This window comes from Ovis aries, chromosome X (assembly GCF_016772045.2).
Source record: "Ovis aries strain OAR_USU_Benz2616 breed Rambouillet chromosome X, ARS-UI_Ramb_v3.0, whole genome shotgun sequence".
In the NCBI taxonomy this organism is placed as follows: Eukaryota; Metazoa; Chordata; class Mammalia; order Artiodactyla; family Bovidae; genus Ovis; species Ovis aries.
Window position 1 is genome coordinate 22,833,668 of NC_056080.1, and position 25,567 is coordinate 22,859,234.

Genomic DNA, 25,567 nt, shown 5'->3' on the forward strand with positions numbered 1-25,567 from the left:
CACAACTGGGGAAGAGCATTTTTGTAGCAGCCACTCCTGCCCTGTTTTGAATTCAGGAAGTAAGTATGGTTTAAAACTCACAAAGAGACCCCCCACTCAAGAGTCTGTGGTTCATGAAGCTGCTGCAGAGCATTGTACCATAGTGTCTGTTTTTACTTACTTGTCCTTCATTTCAAAATTCTTTCCAACAGTGAATGTTAGCAAATGAGTATCTGCTGGTATTTTTGGATGTTCACGTCATAATAACACAGAGATGTACTCTTTGATGACATGAATAAACCATAAGGCATCGAGTAGGAGGGGTTGCCTCTGGGAAGGGTTGCTGTAGACCCCTGCCCACCACTAGAACTCTGTGAGGTTGAGATTGTTCTCTATCTTTGCTGTCCAATATGGCCACAACGGCAGCCCACTCCAATACTCTTGCCTGGCAAATCCCATGGACGGAGGAGCCTGGTAGGCTGCAGTCCATGGGGTCGCTAGGAGTTGGACACAACTGAGCGACTTCACTTTCACATTTCACTTTCATGCATTGGAGAAGGAAATGGCAACCCACTCCAGTGTTCTTGTCTGGAGAATCCCAGGGACGGGGGAGCCTGGTGGGCTGCCGTCTCTGGGGTCACACAGAGTCGGACACGACTGAAGCGACTCAGCAGTAGCAGCAGCAGCCACCTGTACACGTGAAATGTGCGTAGTTGAACTGAGGAACTGAATTTTTAATTGGTATTTGGTTAAATTTTAATAGCCACTTGGGGTTCATGGTGACCATATTGGACAGTGTAGCTATATGCAGCCATTACTCGCTGTTGAGTTTTTAAAATTAACATTGAGTACCCTTTCTTGCCAGTCATTGGGCTGGGTGCTTGATGCTGCCCTTGTCCTTTCTAAATGTAGGTCTTAAAATGAATCCTTTGCCCCCTGCCTACTTATGATACTTTCATCAACATAATTGGCTCTCTTTGGATTAAAAAAAAAATAACAGAAGGATATCTTAGACTTTTTCCTGTTACAGCTGCTCAGTGCATCACTTCTCATCTTTGCTACAAAAGGCATTGATCTTAAACCTCTTTGAATCCAGTTATCTCAGAGACTCACTTTGTTCCTTGAGGTGAAGTATTAACTACAGGCCAGAGGGTCTCAACTTGACCACATCAGAGTCTCCAAGTCCTGTGCACCATTTTGGATTCATCAGATGGTGTCTGGGAAGTCTTTTGAATTCCCTAAGAGATTCTAAGGTGTGACAGGATTGAAAACCACTGATCAGGTGCCAACCACAGACCAGCCTCTGAGAATAGCTCAGATTCTGGCAGCAGCAAATCCTGTTTCCCTGGCACAGAGCAGGCCTAGGGTCATGGATGTTCTATTTAACAAGTAATTGGAAAATACTTAAAAAGAGAGAAAAGGCCTTGTCAGTTTGGATTTGGGGCAACTGAGGAGCTTTGCTGTGCAAGAAACTCTAAGCTAATGCTACTTTTGTTTCCTGGCATTCTTGTCCAAACAGAATTTGCTAGTGCTCAAACAAAATAAACATGTTAATGATTTCAACAACAGTGATGGATTGAGAAGCATTCAATAGTTCACATCCCAATTCTCAGAACCTGGGAGTGTGTTCTGTTTTCTAGCAAGAAAGAATTAAAGTTGCTGGTGACCTTAAAATAGGGGGAGTGTCCTGGATAATCCAGGTGGGCCAGTATAATCATAAGGGCTCTTTGTAGAGGGGAGAGACAGAAGGCATGTCATAGTGATATGATGTGAGAAGGACTGGCCTGGTCATTGCTGGCTTTGAGGATGGAAGGGGGCCACAAGCCAAGAAATGCAGGCTAGAAAAGGCAAGGAAAATGAATTCTCCACTAGAGCTTCTAGATAGGAATGCAGCCCTGCAAATACCTTCATTTTAGTCTAGGAAGACACACCTTTGACCTCTGACCTCCAGAACTGTAAAATAATACCCCTGTGTTGTTTTAGGTCATTGAAGTTGTTACAGCAATAAGTAACTAACACAACTTCCTCTTCAACTTCTTTCCTCCATCCTTAATCCCTGGGTACCAGACATGGGGAAAACATGGGGAAAAAATGATTCAGTTGTGTCAATGTACTGATATGGTTAGGCCAGTGAATGGCATCTTGTCAATATCTGTCCAGTGGAACAGGATTATCAGACAAAGTCTGGTTATCACCTCAAGCTATGTAATGAGTCATGTCCTGCTAATGAGTCACATCCATGTATGTGTATAGCAGAAGATGACAGGTTTTCTTTGAACTTGGAAATTCTAGAGGGACAAGTTTATTTGCAAGTCTAAGAAGTTGAAAAGGTCTCTATGGAAAAGGTAAAGTATCCCCTCTTTCAGGTATGGATTCATTCTTTTAAAATAGAAGGTTACATATCAAGTATCTTAGTTCTGTCTATTCCTTCCATCAGAATTCTGCTTCTATGAAGAGAGTACAGTAACCTTCCAAATTAATGCCTTTCCCTGCCTTGCAAGAAAGATTATGAAGGTGAGGAGAGTAAAAATTGCTCACAGGAAACAATGAACATTTAATTTGAACATTTAATTTCCTACTTTGAACATTTAATTTCCCACATCTGGTCAACTGCAGCTGACATTCAACCAATATGGTGTTTTTTTCCTAGAATATAAGTTATGGCACCTCCGTCCATAGTTCTTCAGGTACTCTGTTAAATGCTGTGAAAGTGCTGCACTCAATAGGGCAGCAAATTTGGAAACCTCAGCAGTGGCCACAGGCCTGGAAAAGGTCAGTTTTCATTCCAATCCCAAAGAAAGGCAATGAATGCCAAAGAATGTTCAAACTACCACACAGTTGCACTCATCTCGCACACTGGCAAAGTAATGCTCAAAATTCTCCAAGCCAGGCTTCAACAGTACATGAACCGTGAACTTCCAGATGTTCAAGCTGGATTTGCCAGCATCTATTGGATCATCAAAAAAGCAAGAGAATTCCAGAAAAACATCTACTTCTGCTATATTGATTATGCCAAAGCCTTTGACTGTGTAGATAAAAACAAACTGGAAAATTCTTCAGGAGATGGGAAGACCAGACCAGCTTACCTGTCTCCTGAGAAATCTGTATGCAGATCAAGAAGCAACAGTTAGAACTGGACATGGAACAACAGACTGCTTCCAAATCGGGAAAGGAGTATATCAAGGCTGTATACTGTCACCCTGCTTATTTAACTTATATGCAGAGTACATCATGTGAAATGCTGGGCTGGATGAAGCACAAGTTGGAATCAAGATTGCCGGGACAAATATCAATGACCTCAGATATGCAGATGACACCACCCTTATGACAGAAAGTGAAGTGGAACTAAAGAGCCTCTTTGTGAAAGTGAAAGAGGAGAGTGAAAAAGCTGGCTTAAAACTCAGCATTCAGAAAACGAAGATCATGGCATCCAGTCCCATCACTTCATGGCAAATAGATGGGGAAACAATGGAAGCAGTGACAGACTATTTTCTTCGGCTCCAAAATCACTGCAGACAGTGAGTGCAGCCATGAACTTAAAAGCCACTTGCTCCTTGGAAGAAAAGCTATGACCAACCTAGACAGCATATTAAAAAGCAGAGACATTACTTTGCCAACAAAGGTCCGTTTAGTCAAAGCTATGGTTTTTCCAGTAGTCCTGTGTGGATATGAGAGTTGGACCATAAAGAAAGCTGAACGCCAAAGAATTGATGCTTTTGAACTGTGGTGTTGGAGAAGACTCTTGAGAGTCCTTGGACAGCAAGGAGATCCAACCAGTCCATCCTAAAGGAGATCAATCCTGAATATTCATTGGAAGGACTGATGCTGAAGCTGAAATTCCAATATTTTGGCCACCTGATGCAAAGAACTGACTCCTTGGAAAAGACCCTGATGCTGGGAAAGATTGAAGGCAGAAGGAGAAGGGGATGACAGAGGATGAGATGGTTGGATGGCATCACCAACTCGATGGACATGAGTTTGAGCAAGCTCTGGGAGTTGGTGATGGACAGGGAGGCCTGGCGTGCTGCCATGGGGTCTCAAAGAGTCGGACATGACTGAGCGACTGAACTGAACTGATAAGTTATGGCAGTAAAGGGCCTAACATAAAGATCCATTAGCATCTGCTGATGTTTATGCTCTTAATGATATATTCAGATTTTACTGGTTCTTTATTTTCAAGTTTTTATGAGTTCTTTTTTTCATATTAATGTATTAACTTAAATTGGAGGCTACTTTTAAACATGAGTTTTGTTATGCCGTTTGCCCACATGCCACAACTAAAGATCCCGTGTGCTGCAACTAAGACCCAGTGCAGCCAAATAAGTATTTATAAATAAAGATGTAGAATCAAACAAGAACAACAAAAACTTTCTTCACTCACAGGCCATACAAAAACAGGCACAAGGGGGAACTTTGCTGGAGGAAAGTGGAATGATTCCCATATCCCCAGAGAATTAAATAAGGCCACATTATGTTGGAGGGATTTTAGGTAAGACATCCACAACGGTAGGTTATAGTAAAGGATGGAAGAGCATAGAATGAACCACCGAATGGGAGTGGCTGTGGAGAATGTCTTGGAGAAAACACTCTCTCCCTGCCATGAGACCCACCATAATTGAAGATGGGGAAATGAGGAGGCCACATAGGCATGGATCTTTAGGGGTACTGAGGAAATAACCCTTTTGTTCCCCAACCATAGCATCTTGACCTCCCCCTCAGCACCCCCAAAGAGGTGTCAGGAGTGGGGCTTTGTAAGGAGCAAGGCTACTATTGCAAAGAGCTATTTGCTCCTTGATGAGCAAACAAAGTTGAAGGGTGTGGCTCCCCTTTGCCTGGGGGAGGGTGTATATAGAGAGGTCAGGAGCCCTGGGATGCACTGTGAGAGGCTTAACTATGGCTGATGAGATCTGTATACCAGAGGAGAGTAACATAAATGGAGAAAACACAAACATAGAACAGCTAGCTCCAAGAATCAAGATGACGGAACAAGGGACTTCTCATCAGTCAAAGACCAGAGACAGTACCAAGGTCAGATGACCCTACCCATGCTCCTCTCCTCCCCGTAGATCTCCCCAAGACTCCTATCCTACCCTTGCCAAGCACAAATGCCTGCCTCCATTCCAGTCTCTACCCATGAGGCCCCCTTTCCTATAACATTCCCATCCTCCTCTCCCAAACCGAAGTCCTGCTGACTCGGCCTGATGCCTTTTCAGGTGCAGGAAAACATGAGAGTAAAAAGGACCCCTCAAAGAAGTCAAGAAAAAAATCTCAATCATCCCCCCTCTTATCCAAGAATATCTAACAGAAGCATAAGGCCTACGGCATTCATCTGTTACCACAAACTGAAATATCATATAAGCACATGCTGAGCAGGAATAAGAAGCAATGGAAAATCCAACCATTCAAAGTAACTTCCTGTGCAGACAGTTAATTTCAGAGCCTGGGCCAGAGCACTAGAACGAGCTGTCTTTGGAAGCAGCAATGAGGAAATGGTCAAAGATGAAGGAACACATCTGAGACTGTCATGCTATACGGATGTTGAATACAATAAAATCAGCTAGTTGGAAAAAGATGTGTGTATCTGTGGGTGGGAGGGAAGAAAGGAAGGGAAGAGGCAGGTGTGTCAGGAGGGTGGGAGGTGAGGTCCTGGAGGGCTGGGGGCCAGACTGGGAGGATAGCCAGACACTGGAGGATAAGGACTGGCTGAGGACTAAGAACTGAAGACCAGCTTCCTCAGCACTTTGTCCAAAGGACAAAAAGAAAAAAGTCTTTGGTGGTTCATGTGTGTGGGGCAGAGAGGGACAGTAATGTCAGAGTCAAGTTACTCTAAATCCAGCCTGTCAAGGACACGTTTGATCTGTGTGGGAAAAGCCAGGTACTGTGTGAAGGATAGGTATTCTGTCTTTAAATGAATTCCCATGCTGCCTGCAGGCCTGGTTCTATTTCTTCTAGAGTCTAGGCTAATGTTAGAACTGTTGTTTCAAAGCGCTAGACCATGCCAATGGAGTTAATTGTTGTTTAGTCGCTCAGTAGTGTCTCTTTTGTGACCCCATGGACTGAAGCCCACCAGGCTTCTCTGTCCATGGGATTCTCCAGGCAAGAATCCTGGAGTGGGGTGCCATTTCCATCTCCAGGGGATCTTCCTGACCCAGGGATTGAACCTGAATCTCCTGCATTGGTAGGTGGATTCTTTACCACTGAACCATCAGGGAAGCCCACTGAATGTAATAGAAGCTCCTGGATTCCACTAGTGGAGGGCACCACCACAATGCTGAGAGCGACAGTCTGCCTTAATTTGCTGACCTTTCGAACCCTGATTTAGTACTACTCCCATCTCTCTGCTAGCAGCCCATGAAAGCAGCTTTGCCCCAAAGATGGATAAGTGGCCAAAATGGCCACACTCCAGTGTTCAGGCCCAGGTGAAAAGCTGTAGGTGGCAAGGTAAGGATGGTGGGTAGAACCCAAGAACCTACAGAGGCTGCAGTGTGAAAGTGGCCCCCTGTGCGGTTGGGTGTGGAGGCCCCAGGCCAGCTCCCCAGTCTCCTAGCGAGGGGTGAGCCCTTTGCCATGGTGCCTCAGTGACAGCCTCATAGCTGGAGAAGTTTGGGGACCATGGAGCTTGCCTCCTGAATTCAGAGACTTCTACGGGCAAAGGAGACCTCAGAAACCATTTCCTCTAATGCCCTCATTTTACAAAAGCAGACACTGAGGTCAGAAAAGTGAAGGGCTTTGACAGAGGTCAGAAAGCAAGTTGGCAGTGGAGCCTACAACTCAGGGTCCTGGCTGGGCCCCTGGCATGACCTCCCCTTCAGGTAAGTGATCCTAACCAGCTATTTTCTTATTGAATTATTGATTCAATTGTACTAATCTCTGCTGTACAACAAAGTGACACACACATACTTTTTTTAATATTCTTTTCCATTAAGGTTTATCCCAGGAGATTGGATATAGTTCCCTGTGCTGTACAGTAGGACCTTGTTTATCCATCTACTAACCCCCAAATCCCAATCCATCCCTCCCATATCGCCCGCTCTTTGGCAACTGCAAGCCTGTTCTCTATGTCCATGAGTCTGTTTGTTCCATGGATAGGTTTATTGGTGCCATACTTTAGATTCCCTATACAAGTGATAGCACAGGGTATTTGTCTTTCTTATTTACTTCATATGACAGTCTAGTTGCATCCATGTTGCTGCAAATGGCAATATTTTGTTCTTTTTATGGCTGAGTACTATTCCACTGTGTATATATGCCACAGCTTCTTTATCGACTCATCTGTTAATGGACCTTTAGGTTGTTCCCTTGTCAGGCAGGAGCCGGCTGGCAGCTCCAGGCTTGGCCTGTGCTGCCCGACAACAGACCCATCATTCAGGGCTGGGCCCAGCTGGGCGGAGGCAGGACCGTGGTTACGCCTCTGCTTTTCCATGTTGCACCAGAGCTCGTAAGTAGGAACACACAGCAGCACGCTTTTAAGAAACACAATAGGTGAAAAGTGCAATTCTGCATCCCTTTATTTATAAACAAGTTGAGAATGCCATGTCCTGTTGAGCAAGAGTGGGTTTGGAGCGCAGAGAGGGAGGTGCAGGGGTGGCAGGGGGCGGGGCCTGATTCCGGAAGTTCGCATGATTCAGCACCAGAGCAAACGCTTGGGCGTAAGGTCGTGCTTTAACCCAGACGAGTTGTCGTCGTCTTGTCTTATATTTACAGCATAGTCTGAAGTATGTATGCTTTTCTTATGGCTTTGTCCCGGGACACATCGCAGTGACACACAGAAAAAAAACTCAAGTCTAGAGAGAAGTAGAAGTTGCAGAATGCCTCATGAGCTCTTTTGTTAAAAGAAGAAAAATCTGATGGCCAAGACTAGTGCTGACTGGATACCTGGGGAACAGGGACATCTCTGTTCCCTTCAGGTTCATCAGATTCAGCTGAGTCTATATCGCCATCTTGCATCTCTCTCCCCGGGACGTGCCTGCCTGATAAGTCCCAAGATGGAGAGGAGGAATCCACGCTCTTCCCATCCCTCCCGCCAAGGATGGTCAGTAACTCCAAACTCAGGCCGTCCTGCAGCTCTGTGTCTTCCCCGCAGAGCAGGTCAGAAGGCAGACTTGGGTCTCGGGAGCACTCGTCTTAAGGTTGGTTTCCTTTGCCTTTGCCAAGTCCTGGCCCATGGGAGCTGGCTTGCCAGAAACGGGCCATTCAGTGTGACTCTGACATTACAATTGCCCTGGGTTTTTAGCTGGTGAACATTGGATTTTGGGGTCCCCAGGAGGAAGATGAGACAGCTGATGGAGAAGGGCAGAAATGGGAAAGCTGGGCAGGCGGAACCCACAACCTGCATGGGTACCCACTAACCTTGGCTGTCAGTGAAAGGAGGCCTGCCTTCTTCACCTGTTAGGGAGTGAGCGACCCCTGTAAGGGAGCAGACAGGCACTGCGCTCCCACACTTGCCCTTCTTCACGTATCTTGCCTTCCACAACCTAAATTGCTGTCCTTCAGCCCTCAGTCTGAAGCTTCCTTTCCTGTCTAGGGCAAAAGAATATTTCCTCGCTTTCTGGCATTTCTGCTTACCTCTCTGAGCTTGAGTAACACTTGGTATCACTCTCATTCCAGCCTTAACTCCCTTGGGGCCATGACTGTGGACAGCCAGCCACCGCATCTCCTCCTAGGCAGGGAAGGAGGGCCAGGGAGAAGCTGGTGGCCAGGATGCATCAAAGATTGGGTTGCAGACTCCTCCATTCCTTCTCATTAATCTTGCAGCCTTGGGAGGGGAGGTATTGTTAATGGTCAGAAGTGGGGCCTGGGGTGAGGCTTAGAACCTGCTTGTGGGTTGTGATGGCCTGTCCCTGGCACTGAATGTGAGTCATAACGGCGGCACGTGTCAGTGTGGTATGTAAGGCCTGCAAAGTTAGAGGCCGCCTGGTACGTCAATGCCAAGCTGTTTGCTCCGGAGCAGGAATCAGGTAAACATGGGTTTATCTGCTCTGGGCCAGAGCCTAGAACCAGAAAAGGCATTCCCAAGAGAGTTTTCTCCTGCAGAGGGAGGCCCTCACATGAGTCAAGCATGCAGATTTTCTTGAAGCTTTTCTCCTCCCTCTAGGCACCTCGTTCTCCTTTTCTCTTCCCTCGTTCCCACTGCCTTGTGCAGCTGGCTGCTGCCTCCTGTCAGTGCTCGGAGTGGGGGCATACGCGCCAGTGTGCCCGGGGAACACGGTGGGAGAGAGACCACACAGCACGGTGGAAGCACGGGGCAATGCTCTGGGCCTTGATGGCAGCAAGAAATTTCCTCACGTGCCATCTTCCCACTGGCTCTCTGTCCCACATGAATGCTCGACAGAGTTCTGGAAAAACTGCCAGGAACAGGGGAGTGCCCAAGCCAGCTGAGCCTCATGGTTCTGCTTCCCAACAAACCCTACTATCTCCAGGTGGGCAGGGAGGTAGTTCAGCCCCAATGCGAGGGGAAAGACATGCCACCTTCCTTCCTTGGTTGCCCCATGTGTCTCCCAGAAGGCTGGTTCACAAGGCCTCTGAAAAGGAGTGTTTCTGTCCCGAGGGATGCTGGGCTCTGCCCATGTCACTGTTCTGGGCCCCTGACTCCAATGGCACAGCCAGATGATGCTACCTCTACTCAGGTGTGTGCTCCCACCCCTCGCCTCTACCTGCTCAGGTCTACCCGTGCTTAGCAGATAGCAACAACAGACACCTCAGTGGGAAAGCTTACCGTCTTCAACCCACTTGAAGCCTAAGGCTGGGAGTAATTATGGGACTGCCTGGCCCGTTCAGAGGCTGAGGCTCCCACCGTGCTCAGTGAAACTCTCAGAGCCTGCCTCCACCTGCAATGATGATGGGAGGCCATGAGCACCACTCGCCGATTTCTTGGCTGGGACGACATTTTTGCAGGAATGCAGGATGAGCTTTTGACAAGGTGCCCAAGTCCCAAGGGAACCAGGCAGTTCTGAAGACTGAGGATTTCAGTGGGCTATTAGGGTGGGAGCTGGAGAGGGGGACAGTATAAAATGCCGCCACCACTGACTTGTTGCATATGGTACACACCCTGGATGGCGTCTTGGGAGCATACATAGAACAGATATGTGCAAGTAGCACCCCCTATTGGTATACTTTGTGGCTTGGGACATCAAACTGCTGCTTGAGGTCTGCAGAACTGTTCACTGGTCAGAAATGGGAAAAGCCATTCCATGACAGCATCCTTGAAGGAGAAGCTTCAGGAAACAGCAACCATCTGCTAAACTCGGAGCCAAAGCAGAGTGGCTCCTTGTGTGTATATGTCTATAGGATGTTCTCTTGCATTTCCCACAGACTAAGGTAATTTCTAGAAAACAAGGAAATCAAACCAATGATGAAAGAGTACAGCCAGGAGAAGACACTAGGCCTTAGGCAGCATTCTCCTGGAAAGAACTGTCCTTGGCATGAGAAGTTGCGGTTCACACTAGGTGACCTGGGATATATCTGGCCTAAAGCAAGGCTTGGTCTAGACTGCAAAGGACTGATGCGTTGCAACCTCTGGTCTCTGGCTAAACTGAGAAGGCTGGCATTTGTCTGTAGCTCGACTATTTCAGAAGCACTGTGCCACCTCTACTGGAAATAACTTTATTCTGGCAGCGCTTGGGCGGTGGGAGGCAACGTGCATGGCCCTTAGGAGCTGAAAGAAGCAGACTTCAGGTGCTGCCGCTTCCATGGGTGGCGTACCTGGTGGGGGTGGGAGTAAGGGCCAAAGCAGAAGACACCCCACTCAGTGTGAGTCTCCCAGGGGTGCTCTGCCTCTTTCTTTAGCAAGGTTAAAGTAGGGTGGTTCTAGATGATGCTAAGAAGGTCTGTATAGGTTGCCTGCCTGGAAACCTCCATGCAGAGCCTGGGTTTGGGACAGAGTGGAGACTGAGTGGGGAGCTGGTCCCGAGGGGAGCTGTGTCCTGGGCTGAGCTGCAGCGCCAGCGACTGTTGCCCTCCCCCCCAGGGTGTCCTCTGTGTCCCCGCCCTGCCCCCCCACCCCACGTGGTGGGGGCTCTGGTTGTTAGCCAGCAGCCTTTACTTCTCATCCTCATCCCCCTCACTCATGCTGCTCATGGAGGCTGAGGCGGCTTTAGGTGAGAAGGGGGGTGAGGGTTTGTGCGGGAGCCACAAAAAGGTGGGCGACGGGGAGCGGGAAGGAGACCGGCTCCTGGTGGGGCTGCTCACAGGGCTCTGCTTCGGGGACAAGGCGTGCAGCATCCGGTTGCTCCTCTCCTGGAACATCTGCTTCTAGAGAGAGAAGGGAGAGAGGCATGTGTTAAAAGAGCCATGTGCAGGGCAGGGAAACAAACATGGCATGAGGGCGGGAGCACGCACGCACACACACACACACACACACAGGCTAGTGTGGCAGCCTGTGGCCCCAGACTGTCTTGGGGCCGGGGCGGGGGCGGGCGGTGCTGAGTGAGGCTCTGGGGCAGGAGGACGCTGCCGCATCCGATTGCTATCACGGCTGGTTCTTGGAGGTCACCTCATCTCACCGCCTGTTCTCCCTTCCCAATCTGACTGCTGTCTGTGATGTGCCCAGTGGAAGGGCCGTGGGAAACACAGCAAAAACTCCTCTCATCGCACAGTAAACACAATATGAGTATGTCAGACGAAACTATGGTCTGGGAGACAAAGCAAGAGCAGTTAGCAGATTGGGGTGGGGCCCGGGGAGATGGATGGGTGGCAACTGCGAGTCGAGCAGAGGCCTGAAAGAGGTGATGGGGAGGGGACCAGGGGGATGGAAATCAGGGAGAAGCACGTTCCAGACAGACCCCGAGAAGGGAGCACATGGTGCATGTCGTGGGACAAGCCAGGTGGTGAGTAGGGGCATGTGCACGGCTAGGAGGAGCTCTACAGAGTAACAGAGGGCTGTGGCCTGTGGGTCTTGGTGGCCCACTGTAAACTTGGCCTTTGAGGAGTAGAGAAAGCTCTAGAGAGTTCCTTTAGCTCTGGAGTTCTGAGCAAAAGAAAAACACGGACTTGTGGTTTAAAGGGGACCCCTGTGGCTGCTGTGCTGGGAACAGATGATAGTGAAGCGAAGGCAGGAGCAGGGGACAGCAAAGAGCCCTCAGTAAGAACCCAAGAGGATGATGGTGCCCTGGGCTGGGATGACAGCCATGAGCATGGTGAGAAATGGCTAGAATTATGGTATGTTTTTTTCCTGTTGTTTTATTAAGGTTTACTTAATAATTTCCAGTTAAGCTTCTTAATGTACAGTTCTGAGAGTTTTGATAAATGCCTTCAGTTTTGTGACTACCACTACCATCGAGTTACTGAGATCATTTGCAGTCACCCCCCGCTCCCCATCCTGGGGTCGCAGAAGTGTTTTCTGTCCCTAGAGTTTTGCCTTTTGCAGAATGTCATCTAAATGGAATCATGCGGTATTTGGTGGTGGCTTACTTGCTCGCTCGTGTCTGATTCTTTGCAACTCCATGGACTGTAGCCTGCCAAACTCCTCTGTCCATGGGATTTCCCAGCAAGAATACTTTAGTGGGTTGCCATTGCCTTCTCCAGGGGATCTTCCCGACCCAGGGATCGAACCCAGTCACCTGCATTAGCAGGTGGTCTTCTGCATTTCAGGCAAATTCTTTACCGACTGAGCCACCAGGGAAGCTGCGTATATGGTCTGGCTCCGTTTTGAAAGTGGAGCCAACAGGACTCGTGACAGATGGGATGTGGGGTGTGGGAGGAAGCAGAATCAAGTGACTAGTTTCTGGCCCGTGAAACAAGAAAGCTGATGCCACTGGCTGGTGTAGGAAACCATGGGGCTGGAGGAGGTCAGGGGAATAAGATGGCTTTCCCAGTTTGGGACCTCTGGTGACTGCTGCCTAGTGCTTTCAGCGCCAAGCTCTTCTGCAACACTGTCCGCTAGCCTCTGGGGAACCTAGTCCTGGCACCGAGCCCCTGCCCATCTGCCCTCCTGCCGCAGCCCTCGAGCACTCTGTTCCCCATGCCCGAACGTCCTCCCCAGGCTGCCTGGGCTCTGCGCTCTAGTTTGCCATCACTGCTCCTTGTAGAGCCTCAGCCCCCAGCTGCTTGCTCCGATCCTCTGCTCTAAACTGGCTCTGAGAGCCAATTCTCTTGTTAGCCCTCTTAGACTTTGCTTCATTTGAGTTTTTCATTTTATGAACTACTACTGAGACCTTGGGGACCTGGTGCTGTTACAAGAAGGGGAAGAAAAGGGTAATTTGGTGGTCATATTCAAACAGGGGCTTCGGTGACATGGGGAAGAAGGGGTGGAAAGGGGCGTTGATTCTGTGGGACTGGCTTTACAAGCAGAGGGTGCTAAGTAGGCAGTGCTAGGCATAACTTCTTGGCTTGACTGGACCTCCCAGTGCCTATAGGGTACAGTAGTTGAAGCTAGAGCACCAGGAGGAGGATGGATTTCTCTGGAAGAGCCCCTGGAAGATTGTAATCAGTAGAGGGGTATGGTAAGATTCATGATGTAGAAATACCTTTGGGTGTGGGAGCATAAAAGCAAAGAAAGAAACCATTAAAAAAAGATTAGTGTTTGGCTATATAAAAATTGAAAACTTCTATACATCTATTTCTGCTTTATTGACTATGCCAAAGCCTTTGACTGTGTGGATCACAACAAACTGTGGAAAATTCTGAAAGAGATGGGAATAACAGACCACCTGACCTGCCTCCTGAGAAACCTGTATGCAGGTCAGGAAGCAACAGCTAGAACTGGACATGGAACAACAGACTGGTTCCAAATAGGAAAAGGAGTACGTCAAGGCTGTATATTGTCATCCTGCTCATTTAACTTATATGCAGAGTACATCATGAGAAATGCTGGGCTGGAGGAAGCACAAGCTGGAATCAAGATTGTCAGGGGAAATATCAATAACCTCAGATATGCAGATGACACCACCCTTTTGGCAGAAAGCGAAGAACTAAAGAGCCTCTTGATGAAAGTGAAAGAAGAGAGTGAAAGGTTGGCTTAAAGTTCAACATTCAGAAAACAAAGATCATGGCATCCGGTCCCATCACTTCATGGCAAATAGTTGGGGTAAAAGTGGAAACAGTGGCTGACTTTATTTTTCTGGGCTCCAAAATCACTGCAAATGGTGATTGCAGCCATGAAATTAAAAGACGCTTACTCCTTGGAAGGAAAGTTATGACCAACCTAGACAGCATATTAAAAAGCAGAGACATTGTCAACAAAGGTCTGTCTCGTCAAGGCTATGGTTTTTTCCAGTGGTCATGTATGGATGTGAGAGTTGGACTGTAAAAAAAGCTGAGCGCTGAAGAATTGATGCTTTTGAACTGTGGTGTTGGAGAAGACTCTTGAGAGTCCCTTGGACAGCAAGGAGATACAACTAGTCCATCCTAAAGGAAATCAGTCCTGAATATTCATTGGAAGGACTGATGCTGAAGCTGAAACTCCAATACTGTGGCCACCTGATGTGAAGAGCTGACTCATTGGAAAAGACCTTGATGCTGGGAAAGATTGAAGGTGGAAGGAAAAGGGGACGACAGAGGATGAGATGGTTGGATGACATCACTGACTCAATGGTCATGAGTTTGGGTGAACTCTGGGAGTTGGTGATGGACATGGAGGCCTGGCATGCTGCAGTCCATGGGTTCTCAAAGAGTCGGACATGATTGAGTGACTGAACTAAACTGAACTGATACCTCAAAAAAACAAAACAAAACACTATCACTATGAAATAAGGTAAAAGGCAAATGAAGAAAAGGGAAAAACTTTTGCAACATTTAAATACAAACTAAGCAGCTTAGTATATAATAGAGTTTACAAACCCAAAAGAAAATAATGAGCATTTGGCACATATAGGTAATTCACAAAAGACTTATAAATGAACTATAAAAAATGTTTGGCATTACTAATAAACAAATGCAAAGTGACTGATGTGAGAAACCTTTTTTTCTATACCAGATTGCTAAAAATATTTTTCACCTTCCCAACCTTTTAAAACTTTTTCCAGTTTTGAAATATAATTGACATACTGCACTATATACATTTGAGGTATACAACATAATTTCACTTAAATTGTGAAGTGATTGCTATATTAAGGTTAGTTAACATCCATCATCTCATGGATACAAATTTTTTTTCCATGTGATGAACTCTTAGGATATACTCTCAAAACCTGCATATACAGCACACAGCACTGTTAACTATAGTGATCATCATACATTACATCCCCAGTACTTACTTACCTTATAATTGGAACTTTGTACCTTTTGACCCCTTTTCTGCAAATTCCCCTCCCCATACTCCCTACCTCTGGTAAACACAAATCAATGAGATCATACAGTATTTGTCATTCTCTGACTTATTTCACTTGGTGTAATGCCTTCAAGGTCCATCCATGTTATCACAAATGGCAGGATTTCTTTTCTATAGATGAGTAATAATCCATTATACTATATACAGACACACACCACAACTTCATCCATCCATCCATCAATGGACACTGAGGCTGTTTCCATGTCTTGGCTATTGTAAATATTGCTGCTATGAACCTGTCATTTCCTTCAGATAAAACAGCTGACTCTTGAACAGTATCAGGGCTTAGGGGTGCTGACCCTCTGTGAAGTAAAAAAAATCCATGTATAACATAGTTGGCCCTCTGTATTTGTGGTTCTACATTTGTGGATTCAACCAACTGTGGATCATGTAGTCCTTTAGTATTTAATACTGAAAAAGAAATCCAAGTGTAAGTGGACCCACGCAGTTCAAACCCATGTTGTTCAAGGGTCAACTGTATTCCCACAAGTGGAATTTCTAGATCATATTTTGAATTTTTTGAGAAACCTTCATAATGTTTCCATAGTGGCTGTACCAGTTGACGGTCCCACCAACAGTGCACAAGGGATCCCTTTTCTCTACATACTTCAGAGCATTCGTTACCTTTTGTCTTTTTAATGCCAACCACCAGTATCACTGACTCAATGGACATGAGCTTGAGCAAACTCTGGGAGACGCTGAAGGACAAGGAAGCCTGGTGTGCTGCAGTCCAGGGGGTTGCAAAGAGTCGGACACAACTTAGGGACTGAACAACAACTCTGACAGGCATGAGGTAATATCTCATTGTGATTTCAATGTGCATTTCCCTGTTGGTTTAGTGATGTTGAACATGTCTTCATGTACTTGTTGGCCATTTGTATATCTTTTTTTGGAAAAATGTCTATTCAGGTCCTTTGCCCATTCTTAAACTGGATTACTTGGTTTTTCGCTACTCAGTTGTATGAGTTCTTTATATATTTTAGATGTTAACACCTTATCGGATATATGGTTTGCAAACTCTTTTCCCTTTCTGTAGGCTTTTAAACTTGTAGATGGTTTCTTTGGCCATGCAGAACATTTATTTTGTTGCTTGTGCTTTAGGTGTCCAACCAAAAAATCATTGCTAAGACTCATGTCAAGGGCTTTTTCTCTGATATTTTCTACTGGGAATTTTATGGATTATGATCTTACACTAAAATCTTTCATCTATTTCAAGTTAATTTTTGTGTAGCTGTAAGATAGAGGTCTACTTTCATTCTTTTACCTGTGACAATCCAATTTTCTAGCACCGTTTATTGAAGATAATTGTCTTTTCTCTATTAAGTATTTTTGGCTCCCTTGCATGGGTTTACTTCTGGGCTCTCAACTCTGTTTTGTTGGCCTATGTGTCTGTTTCTATGCCACTACCATACTATTTTGATTAATATAGCTTTACAGTACAGCTTGAAAGCAAGAAGTATGATGCTCTCCCAATTTTTCTTTCTCAAGATTGCTTTGGCTGTCTGGGTGGTGTCTTTTGTGGTTTCATATACATTTTAGGACTTTTTTTATATTTCTGTGAAAAACTGCCATTGGAATCTTGATAGGAATTGCACTGAATCTATAGACGGCTTTCAGCAGTACAGGCATTTTAACAGTTCTTTCAGTCTATTAACGTGAGTTATCTTTCCATTTATTGGTGTCTTCTTGGATTCCTTTCATCAGTGTCTTGTAGTTTTCAGTGCACAGATCTTTTACCTCCTCCCCAAGTGAGGCTGTAGGTTGGGCTCCACAGTTTCCTGGATTTCCTGGTCAGGATTACTAGATGCTCAGGACTGGTACTACACTCAGCAGTTGGTGGGGCTATGAATTAGCTTCTCTTTCTTGGTAGGGCAGCAGAATAGGCCCCAGGGCTTGTACAGCTTGTTTTTGGAGACCTGGCCAGACAGGGCCACCAGTTTTGCTTTCTGTTCAAGTGCTGTTGGATGGGCTAGGCAGCTTCCCGTGTGCTTCAATTCCATGGTTGGGTGGGCTGCACACTGTATTCAGCAATAAGTGGGGCTGTGAATTAGCTTCCCTTCCCAGGCATGGTGGGAGAATCAACCTGAAGGCTGGAGAGGCCTTTGTTTTTGTGGTCCTTATTCAAGCTGATCTGCACCCTCAGTTCCCTGGCTCAGCAGTGCCGCTGGCTCTGCTGTGCAGTCCGTCAGCTGTCTGCTGGGCTCTGCTCAAGTATTGCTGGACCAGGCAGCTTCCCAGCTGTTCTGGCCAGGCTTTCTGGTTGGGTGGGGCTTGTAGCTTCACCCAGCAATGACTGAGGGCTATAACTCAGCTCCTCATCATGACTGGGGACAGACCAGGCTTCAGGGCCCAGAGTTTTTGTTTGAGGACCCACATTGGACTAACTTGGGCCCCACTGAGTTCCCAGGTCAGGCGGCACCAATGACTTGACCCTGCAGATGAAGCATGGTGCCTGGCTGGGGCTAGTGCTTGGGCTCTGCAGGCAGGAACTTGGTCTGCCAAGATCACAGCGCTGGCCTCCCCCCACATCTCTGTCATGATGAGATTCTCAGTAATCAAGCCCTTTAGACTCTTCTGCAATCTTCCTGGGCTAAGACCAGAGTGGGTCTCACGAGAAAGACCTCAGGCACAACAATTCCCCAGCAGTTATTTTCCCTTTTTAAGTTCTAGCCCATAAACTTTTTAGGAGCTCAGATCTCCTCCAGCAGACACAACAGAGATGCTTTGCTGACCACGGAGAGCCTTTCCAGATTTAAAATTCCATAATGCTACAAATACACCAATTATTCACCTTCCATTAAAGACATTGATAATTCTGTCAAATGACATCCAAACCCCTCAAAATCAGATAGAAAAAAAAATGCTGTAGTACAACAGCATTAACTTAGATTAAGCCCATTTATGAGACAAAATCAAATGCCAAAAGGATAGGGTGGCCTATTATTAAGAGTGACATAAAAAAAAAATCCTTGAAATTCGAGCAGGCACTTTAAAATATGTGTTTTTATTACTGTAATCTTTAGGTATATTTTTAGAGGCAGCCATTAGCCCTCCTGCGGTTAATGGATTGTCAGCATTTCCATTAGAAGCCCACTTTCAAAGAATCTACAACTTGTCTACTATAGTTTGACTCTAGCTCATAGCTGAATATTCTGCCTAAGGGGATGAAATGATTTGAATCCTTAATGATAAACTGTGGGGTTACACTTCAGACAATGCAATATCCATGCAAAACAACTCTGGGTCTTGATTTGCAAACTCTCTGATCTGTTGTTTCTGGTGCATTTTGAAGGGTGGTTCCCCTTGCAAAGGAGCTGAATTGAATCTGGTCAGGAGACAGTTTGTAATAAGCTTCCTGGGAAGAAAAGCACTTTAGAACTATAACAAATAATGAAGACCATGGCATAGCATTTTCAAAGAGAAATGGTATTTATATTCAGTTTTTTGCTGTATTAAGAGGTTTTCATTTATAACGTTTTCTCCCCAAAATAATCCCATTTCTAGTCCTGATAACATGACAGTAATTTTCTGTTTCCTCTCCTACAATGTTTTCCCTTTTAAGAAGTTCTTAATATCTGGAGAGGCAGTAAATGACTTGACAAGTGCCTTTATAGGTTTCAGGGTTTCAGATATATTCTGGCAAATCCACCAAAAAAGAAATAAAAATTTTCTAGTTGCGTATGGTTTGGACCTCTGGTAATCAAGATGGAACTCAAGAAGAGTTCGAATCATGAGTTCCAATCAACAAACAACAACTCGCCCTGAAACAGTGCCTGGCACATCCCTGGTGCCAGGCACTGTTAAAAAGGACTTTAAAGTATGGGACAATTTAATCCTCCCAACAACCCAAGGAAGTGGCTGAGAGGTAAGTGAACTTGCCCACAGCTCTCTGGCTATGAATTAAAGCCCTGCTCGTGACTAGCTCTCCGTAACTTTCATGGTTAGAAGCTTTTCATGTTTACTTGTGTTTTACTTTAGTATTTGTTGGCAGACAAAGTTTTCAAACTGTCTAGAAGATGAGTGGGAAATCTAATTCAGATCCACAAACTGAATTTTATATTTCTTAAAATCAAAAGTCTTAATAGTTAGCAATGCCATTAGAATGGCTATTATAAGAAACAAACAGAAAACAACAAGTTCTGAAGAAGATGTGGAGAAATCAGAACCTTTGTACATTGTGAAGGGAATGTAAAATGGTGCAGCCACCGTGGAAAACAGTATGGCAGTTCCTCAAAACAATTAAGAAGAATTATCATATGCTTCAGCAATTCTACCCCTGGGTGTACACTCAAAAGACTTTAGAGACTGAAACAGATATTTGTATAGCTAATGTTCACAGCCATAAAGCAGAAACAATCTAAATCTCCATTGATGGATAAATGGATAAACAAAATGAGGTGTGTATAAATAAATGTATATGTGTGTATATATGTGTATGCACATACTTATGATGGATTTTTTTTTAGCTATTATGGGGTAAAGTATTGCTCTGATGGTGTTGAAAAGAAACATTTTGTCTGTTACAAAATATTATGGAGGGTTTTCCCAGCATGGAGGATCAGAAGGCTGACCAATGATGCCTTGCTTCAAGAACCATTTCTTGACAGCACACTATGTATGGTTTGAGGATTAAGCTGTTTTGTTATGAGACTATGATACAGTTTGGGATGTATTTCACTCTCAAAATCATTGCAATTTGGGTTACTTTACGGTAGGAAAATGTTCTCAGTTGCCATCATAACATGGGGTTCAATTTAATCCAAATTCTGGCTGTTTAGTATTTATGATGAAAAGGTTTGTTTTACCAAAGAAGTGGACTGAAATCTACTTTGTTGAGCTAAGTATATTTTGAGAGAGCTAATATCGCCAACCATCAGCATCCCAATATATAAATTCCAAGAAATTTGGGGATGTGAGATATTAATTTTAGGCCAAGTATTTTCCTTAGATCTTTCAAAGAATACAGAGTTGACTTGCCTTGGAAATCAGGGAAGTTGAAATTCTTTTTTGCACTCTGATGGAGCTTCCAAATGTTTATAACTTTGCCACTCTTATATTCCAAAAGGTACAATAAAATGAGTTGAATGCTATCCTATATTTCTAAAATCTTTCCACTACAAAGTTTTCCACAGTAGTTGTGGTTTCATCTGTTACTTAAAAAATGTTAAGGATTTGATTGGGCTTCATTTCTTATACAGGCTATTAAATCAAATATGGTAGGGTGTATTGGTTATCTGCAGTGTGTACAGATGTTTCTAGTTCCTGATTTTGAAGCTGGCAGCTCCTACTTATGATTTTAACTTTCATTTCTGGTTCTGCAAAGTATGTTACATCACAGGAAAAGAAATGCAAATCAAAATCACAATGAGATATCATGCCCAAGTGGTGACAGTGGCCACCATAAAAAAATGTACAAAGAGTACTGTTGGTAAGAATGTCAATTGTCACAGACTCTATGGAGAAAAACATGGAGGTTCCTGAAAAACTACCAATAAAGTGTTGTTAAGAAAATAAACTATTAGTTACTTTATTGGAGGGTACAACTGAATTGGAGATTGAAGGTGAAATAAAAAGTACTGGAAACCAACTTGCCTAGATCTGGTCCCTTAACCTCTCCTTAGCTCTTAGAACAGTATAGGTCACGATAAGGAAGTCTCCCTAGCTCTCCTTCAGTTCAGTTCAGTTGCTCAGTCATGTCCGACTCTTTGTGAACCCACGGACTACAGCATGCCAGGCTTCCCTGTCCATAACCAATTCATGTCCATCGAGTCAGTGATGCCATCCAGCCATCTCATCCTCTGTCATCCCCTCTTCCTCCTGCCTTCAATCTTTCCCAGCATCAGGGTCTTTTCCAAGGAGTCAGTTCTTTGCATCAGGTGGCCAAAGTATTAGCGTTTTAGCTTCAGCATCAGTCCTTCCGATGAATATTAGTGCCTGATTTCCTTTAGGATTGACTGGTTTGATCTCCTTGTAGTCCAAGGGATTCTTAAGAGTCTTCTCCAACACCACAGTTCAAAAGCATCAATTCTTCGGCACTCAGCTTTCTTTATGGTCCAACTCTCACATCCATACATGACTACTGGAAAAACCATAGCTTTGACTAGATGGACCTTTGTTGGCAAAGTAATGTCTCTGCTTTTTAATATGCTGTCTAGGTTGGTCATAGCTTTTCTTCCAAGGAGCAAGCATCTTTTAATTTCATGGCTGCAGTCACCATCTGCAGTGATTCTGGAGCCCAAGAAAATAAAGTCTGACACTGTTTCCATTGTTTCCCCATCTATTTGCCATGAAGTGATGGGACTGGATGCCATGATCTTTTTTTTTTTTTTTTTCCCTTTGGGTTTTTATTTATTTTTTTTTTATTTATTTTTTTTTTCATTTTTATTTTTTTTTTATTTTTAAATTTTAAAATCTTTTATTCTTACATGCATTCCCAAACATGAACCCCCTCCCACCTCCCTCCCCATAACATCTTTCTGGGTCATCCCCATGCACCAGCCCCAAGCATGCTGCATCCTGCGTCAGACATAGACTGGCGATTCAATTCACATGATAGTATACATGTTAGAATGTCATTCTCCCAAATCATCCCACCCTCTCCTCTCCCTCTGAGTCCAAAAGTCCGTTATACACATCTGTGTCTCTTTCCCTGTCTTGCATACAGGGTCGTCATTGCCATCTTCCTAAATTCCATATATATGTGTTAGTGATCTTTTTTTTTTGAATGTTGAGTTTTAAGCCAGCTTTTTCACTCTCCTCTTTCACTTTCACCAAGAGGCTCTTTAATTCCTCTTCACTTTCTGCCATAAGGGTGGTGTCATGTGCGTATCTGATTATTGATATTTCTCCCGGCAATCTTGATTCCAGTTTGTGCTTCATCCAGCCCAGCATTTTGCATGATGTACACTGCATATAAGTTAAATAAGCAAGGTGATAATATACAGCCTTGACGTACTCCTTTCCCAATTTGGAACCAGTCCATTGTTCCATGTCTGGTTTCAATTGTTGCTTCTTGACCTGCATACAGATTTCTCAGGAGGCAGGTCAGGTGATCTGGTATTCCCATCTCTTGAAGAATTTTCCACAGTTTGCTGTGATCCACACAGTCAAAGGCTTTGGCGTAGTCAATAAAGCAGAGGTATATGTTTTTCTGGAACTTTCTTGCTTTTTTGATGATCCAGCAGATGTTGGCAATTTGATCTCTGGTTCCTCTGCCTTTTCTAAATCCAGCTTGAACATCTGCAAGTTACCAGTTTATGTACTGTTGAAACCTCACTTGGAGAATTTTGAGCATTTTGCTAGCATGTTAGATGAGTGTAATTGTGCAGTAGTTTGAGCATTCTTTGGCATTGCCTTTATTTGGGATTGGAATGAAAACTGACCTTTTCCAGGCCTGTGGCCATTGCTGAGGTTTCCAAATTTGCTGACATATTGAGTGCAGCACTTTTACAGCATCATCTTTTAGGACTTGAAATAGTTCAGCTGGAATTGCATCGCCTCCACTAGCTTTGTTCATAGTGATGCTTCCTAAGGCCCACTTGACTTCAGACTCCAGGATGTCTCGCTCTAGGTGAGTGATCACACCATCGTGGTTATCTGGGTCCTGAAGATCTTTTTTTTTTTTTTTTGAAGATCTTTTTTGTATAGTAATTCTGTGTATTCTTGCCACCTATTCGTAATACCTTCTGCTTCTGTTAGGTCCATATCATTTGCGTCCTTTATTGAGCCCATCTTTGCATGAAATGTTCCCTTGTACTAATTTCCTTGAAGAGATCTCTAGTCTTTCCCATTTTATTGTTTTCCTCTGTTTCTTTGCACTGATCACTTAGGGAGGCTTTCTTATCTCTTCTTGCTATTCTTTGGAACTCTGCATTCAGATGGATATAGTTTTCCTTTTCTCCTTTGCCTTTAGCTTCTCTTCTTTTCTCAGCTATTTGTAAGGCCTCCTCAGACAACCATTCTGCCTTTTTGCATTTCTTTTCCTTGGGGATGGTCACTGCCTCCTGTACAATGTCATGAACCTCTCTCTGTCCATAGTTCTTCAGGCACTCTATCAGATCTTATCCCTTGAATCTGTTTGTCACTTCTGTGGTATAATGGTAAGGGATTTGATTTAGGTCATATCTGAATTTGGCAATAAGTCTGAATTTGGCAATAAGGAGTTCATGATCTGAGCCACAGTCAGCTCCCAGTCTTGTTTTTGCTGACTGTATAGAGCTTCTCCATCTTCGGCCGCAAAGAATATAATCAATCTGATTTCAGTGTTGACCATTTGGTGATGTCCATGTGTAGAGTCGTCTCTTGTCTTGCTGGAAGAGAGTGTTTGCTATGACCAGTGTGTTCTCTTGGCAAAACTCTGTTAGCCTTTGCCCTGCTTCATTTTGTATTCTAAGGCCAAACTTGTCTGCTACTCCAGATAGCTCTTGATTTCCTACTTTAGCATTCCAGCCCCTATGATAAAAAGGGTATCTTTTTTGGTGTTAGTTCTAGACAGTATTGTAGGTCTTCATAGAACCGTGCAACTTCAACTTCTTCGGCATTAGTGGTCGGGGCATAGACCTGGATTACTGTGATATTGAATGGGTTGCGTTGGGAACAGAGATCATTCTGTCGTTTTGAGATTGCATCCAAGTACTGCATTTCAGACTCTTTGTTGATGATGAGGGCTACTCCGTTTCTTCTAAGGGATTCTTTCCCACAGTAATAGATATAATGGTCATTTGAATTAAATTCACCCATTCTCATCCATTTTAGTTCACTGATTCCTAAAATGTCTATGTTTGCTCTTGCCATCTCCTATTTGACCACTTCCAATTTGCCTTGATTCATGGACCTAACATTCCAGGTTCCTATGCAGTATTGCTCTTTACAGCATAGGATTTTACTTCCATCACCAGTCACATCCACAACTGGGTGTTGTTTTTGATTTGGCTCTGTCTCTTCATTTTTTCTGGAGTCGTTTCTCCAGTGATCTCCAGTGATCTCCAGTAGCATATTGGGCACCTACCGACCTGGGGAGTTCATCTTTCAGTGTCATATCTTTTGCCTTTTCATACTGTTCATGGGGTTCTCAAGGCAAGAATACTGAAGTGGTTTGCCATTCCCTTCTCCGTGGACCATGTTTTGTCAGAACTCTCCACCATGACCCGCCCGTCTTGGGTGGCCCTGCAGGCATGGCTCATAGTTTCACTGAGTTAGACAAGGCTGTGACCCATGTGATCTGTTTGGTTAGTTTTCTGTGATTGTGTTTTTCATTCTATCTGCCCTCTGATGAATAAGGATAAGAGGCTTATGGAAGCTTCCTGATGGGAGAGACTGACTGTGGGGGAAACTGGATCTTGTTCTGATGGGTGGGGCCATGCTTGGTAAATCTTTAATCCAGTTTTCTGTGTTTGGCTGCTGTTTCCTCCCAGTTATTTGGCCTGAGGCCAAACTGTTGACTCACATCACCACCAGAGATTCCTGGACGCTCACAGGCAACTCTGACTCAGTCTCCCATTGGACTACAACGTCAAATTCCAGGAGGTTCTAAGTTCCTTTGATGGATCCCCAGGTTGGGAAATCTGCTGTGGGCGGCTCTTTGGTGGGGCTAAGGGCGACCGCCTCCAAGAGGGATTCAGCCACATGCTAGGTAACCCAGGTCTGCTGTAGTCAGAGACCCTGTCCCACAACAGGCCACTACTGAACACTATTAGGTCTCCTTAGCACTCCTTCAGTTCAGTTCAGTTCAGTCGCTCAGTCGTGTCCGACTCTTTGTGACCCCATGAATCGCAGCACGCCAGGCCTCCCTGTCCATTACCATCTCCCGGAGCTCACTCAGACTCACGTCCATCGAGTCCGTGATGCCATCCAGCCATCTCATCCTGGGTCGTCCCCTTCTCCTCCTGCCCCCAATCCCTCCCAGCATCAGAGTCTTTTCCAATGAGTCAGCCCTTCGCATGAGGTGTCCAAAGTACTGGAGCTTCAGCTTTAGCATCATTCCTTCCAAAGAAATCCCAGGGTTGATCTCCTTCAGAATGGACTGGTTGGATCTCCTTGCAGTCCAAGGGACTCTCAAGAGTCTTCTCCAATACCACAGTTCAAATGCATCAATTCTTCGGCACTCAGCCTTCTTCACAGTCCAACTCTCACAACCATACATGACCACAGGAAAATCCATAGCCTTGACTAGACGGACCTTAGTCGGCAAAGTAATGTCTCTGCTTTTGAATATACTATCTAGGTTGGTCATAACTTTTCTTCCAAGGAGTAAGCGTCTTTTAATTTCATGGCTGCAATCACCATCTGCAGTGATTTTGGAGCCCCCAAAAATAAAGTCTGACA

At 44.9% G+C, this 25,567-nt stretch overlaps 1 protein-coding gene across 3 annotated transcripts in view; it reads right to left on the reverse strand.

The window, feature by feature from the left end:
• Positions 1-7,469: 7,469 nt before the first annotated feature.
• Positions 7,470-25,567, reverse strand: part of PCYT1B (phosphate cytidylyltransferase 1B, choline) — a 144,783-nt gene continuing 126,685 nt past the window's right edge. For all 3 annotated transcript variants that reach the window (XM_042241692.2, XM_042241691.2, XM_042241693.2), the window contains exon 8: positions 7,470-11,229. In XM_042241692.2, coding sequence (XP_042097626.1) covers positions 11,017-11,229 — 213 coding nt within the window. In that variant the 3' untranslated portion in view covers positions 7,470-11,016. The remainder of the gene's footprint in view (positions 11,230-25,567) is intronic.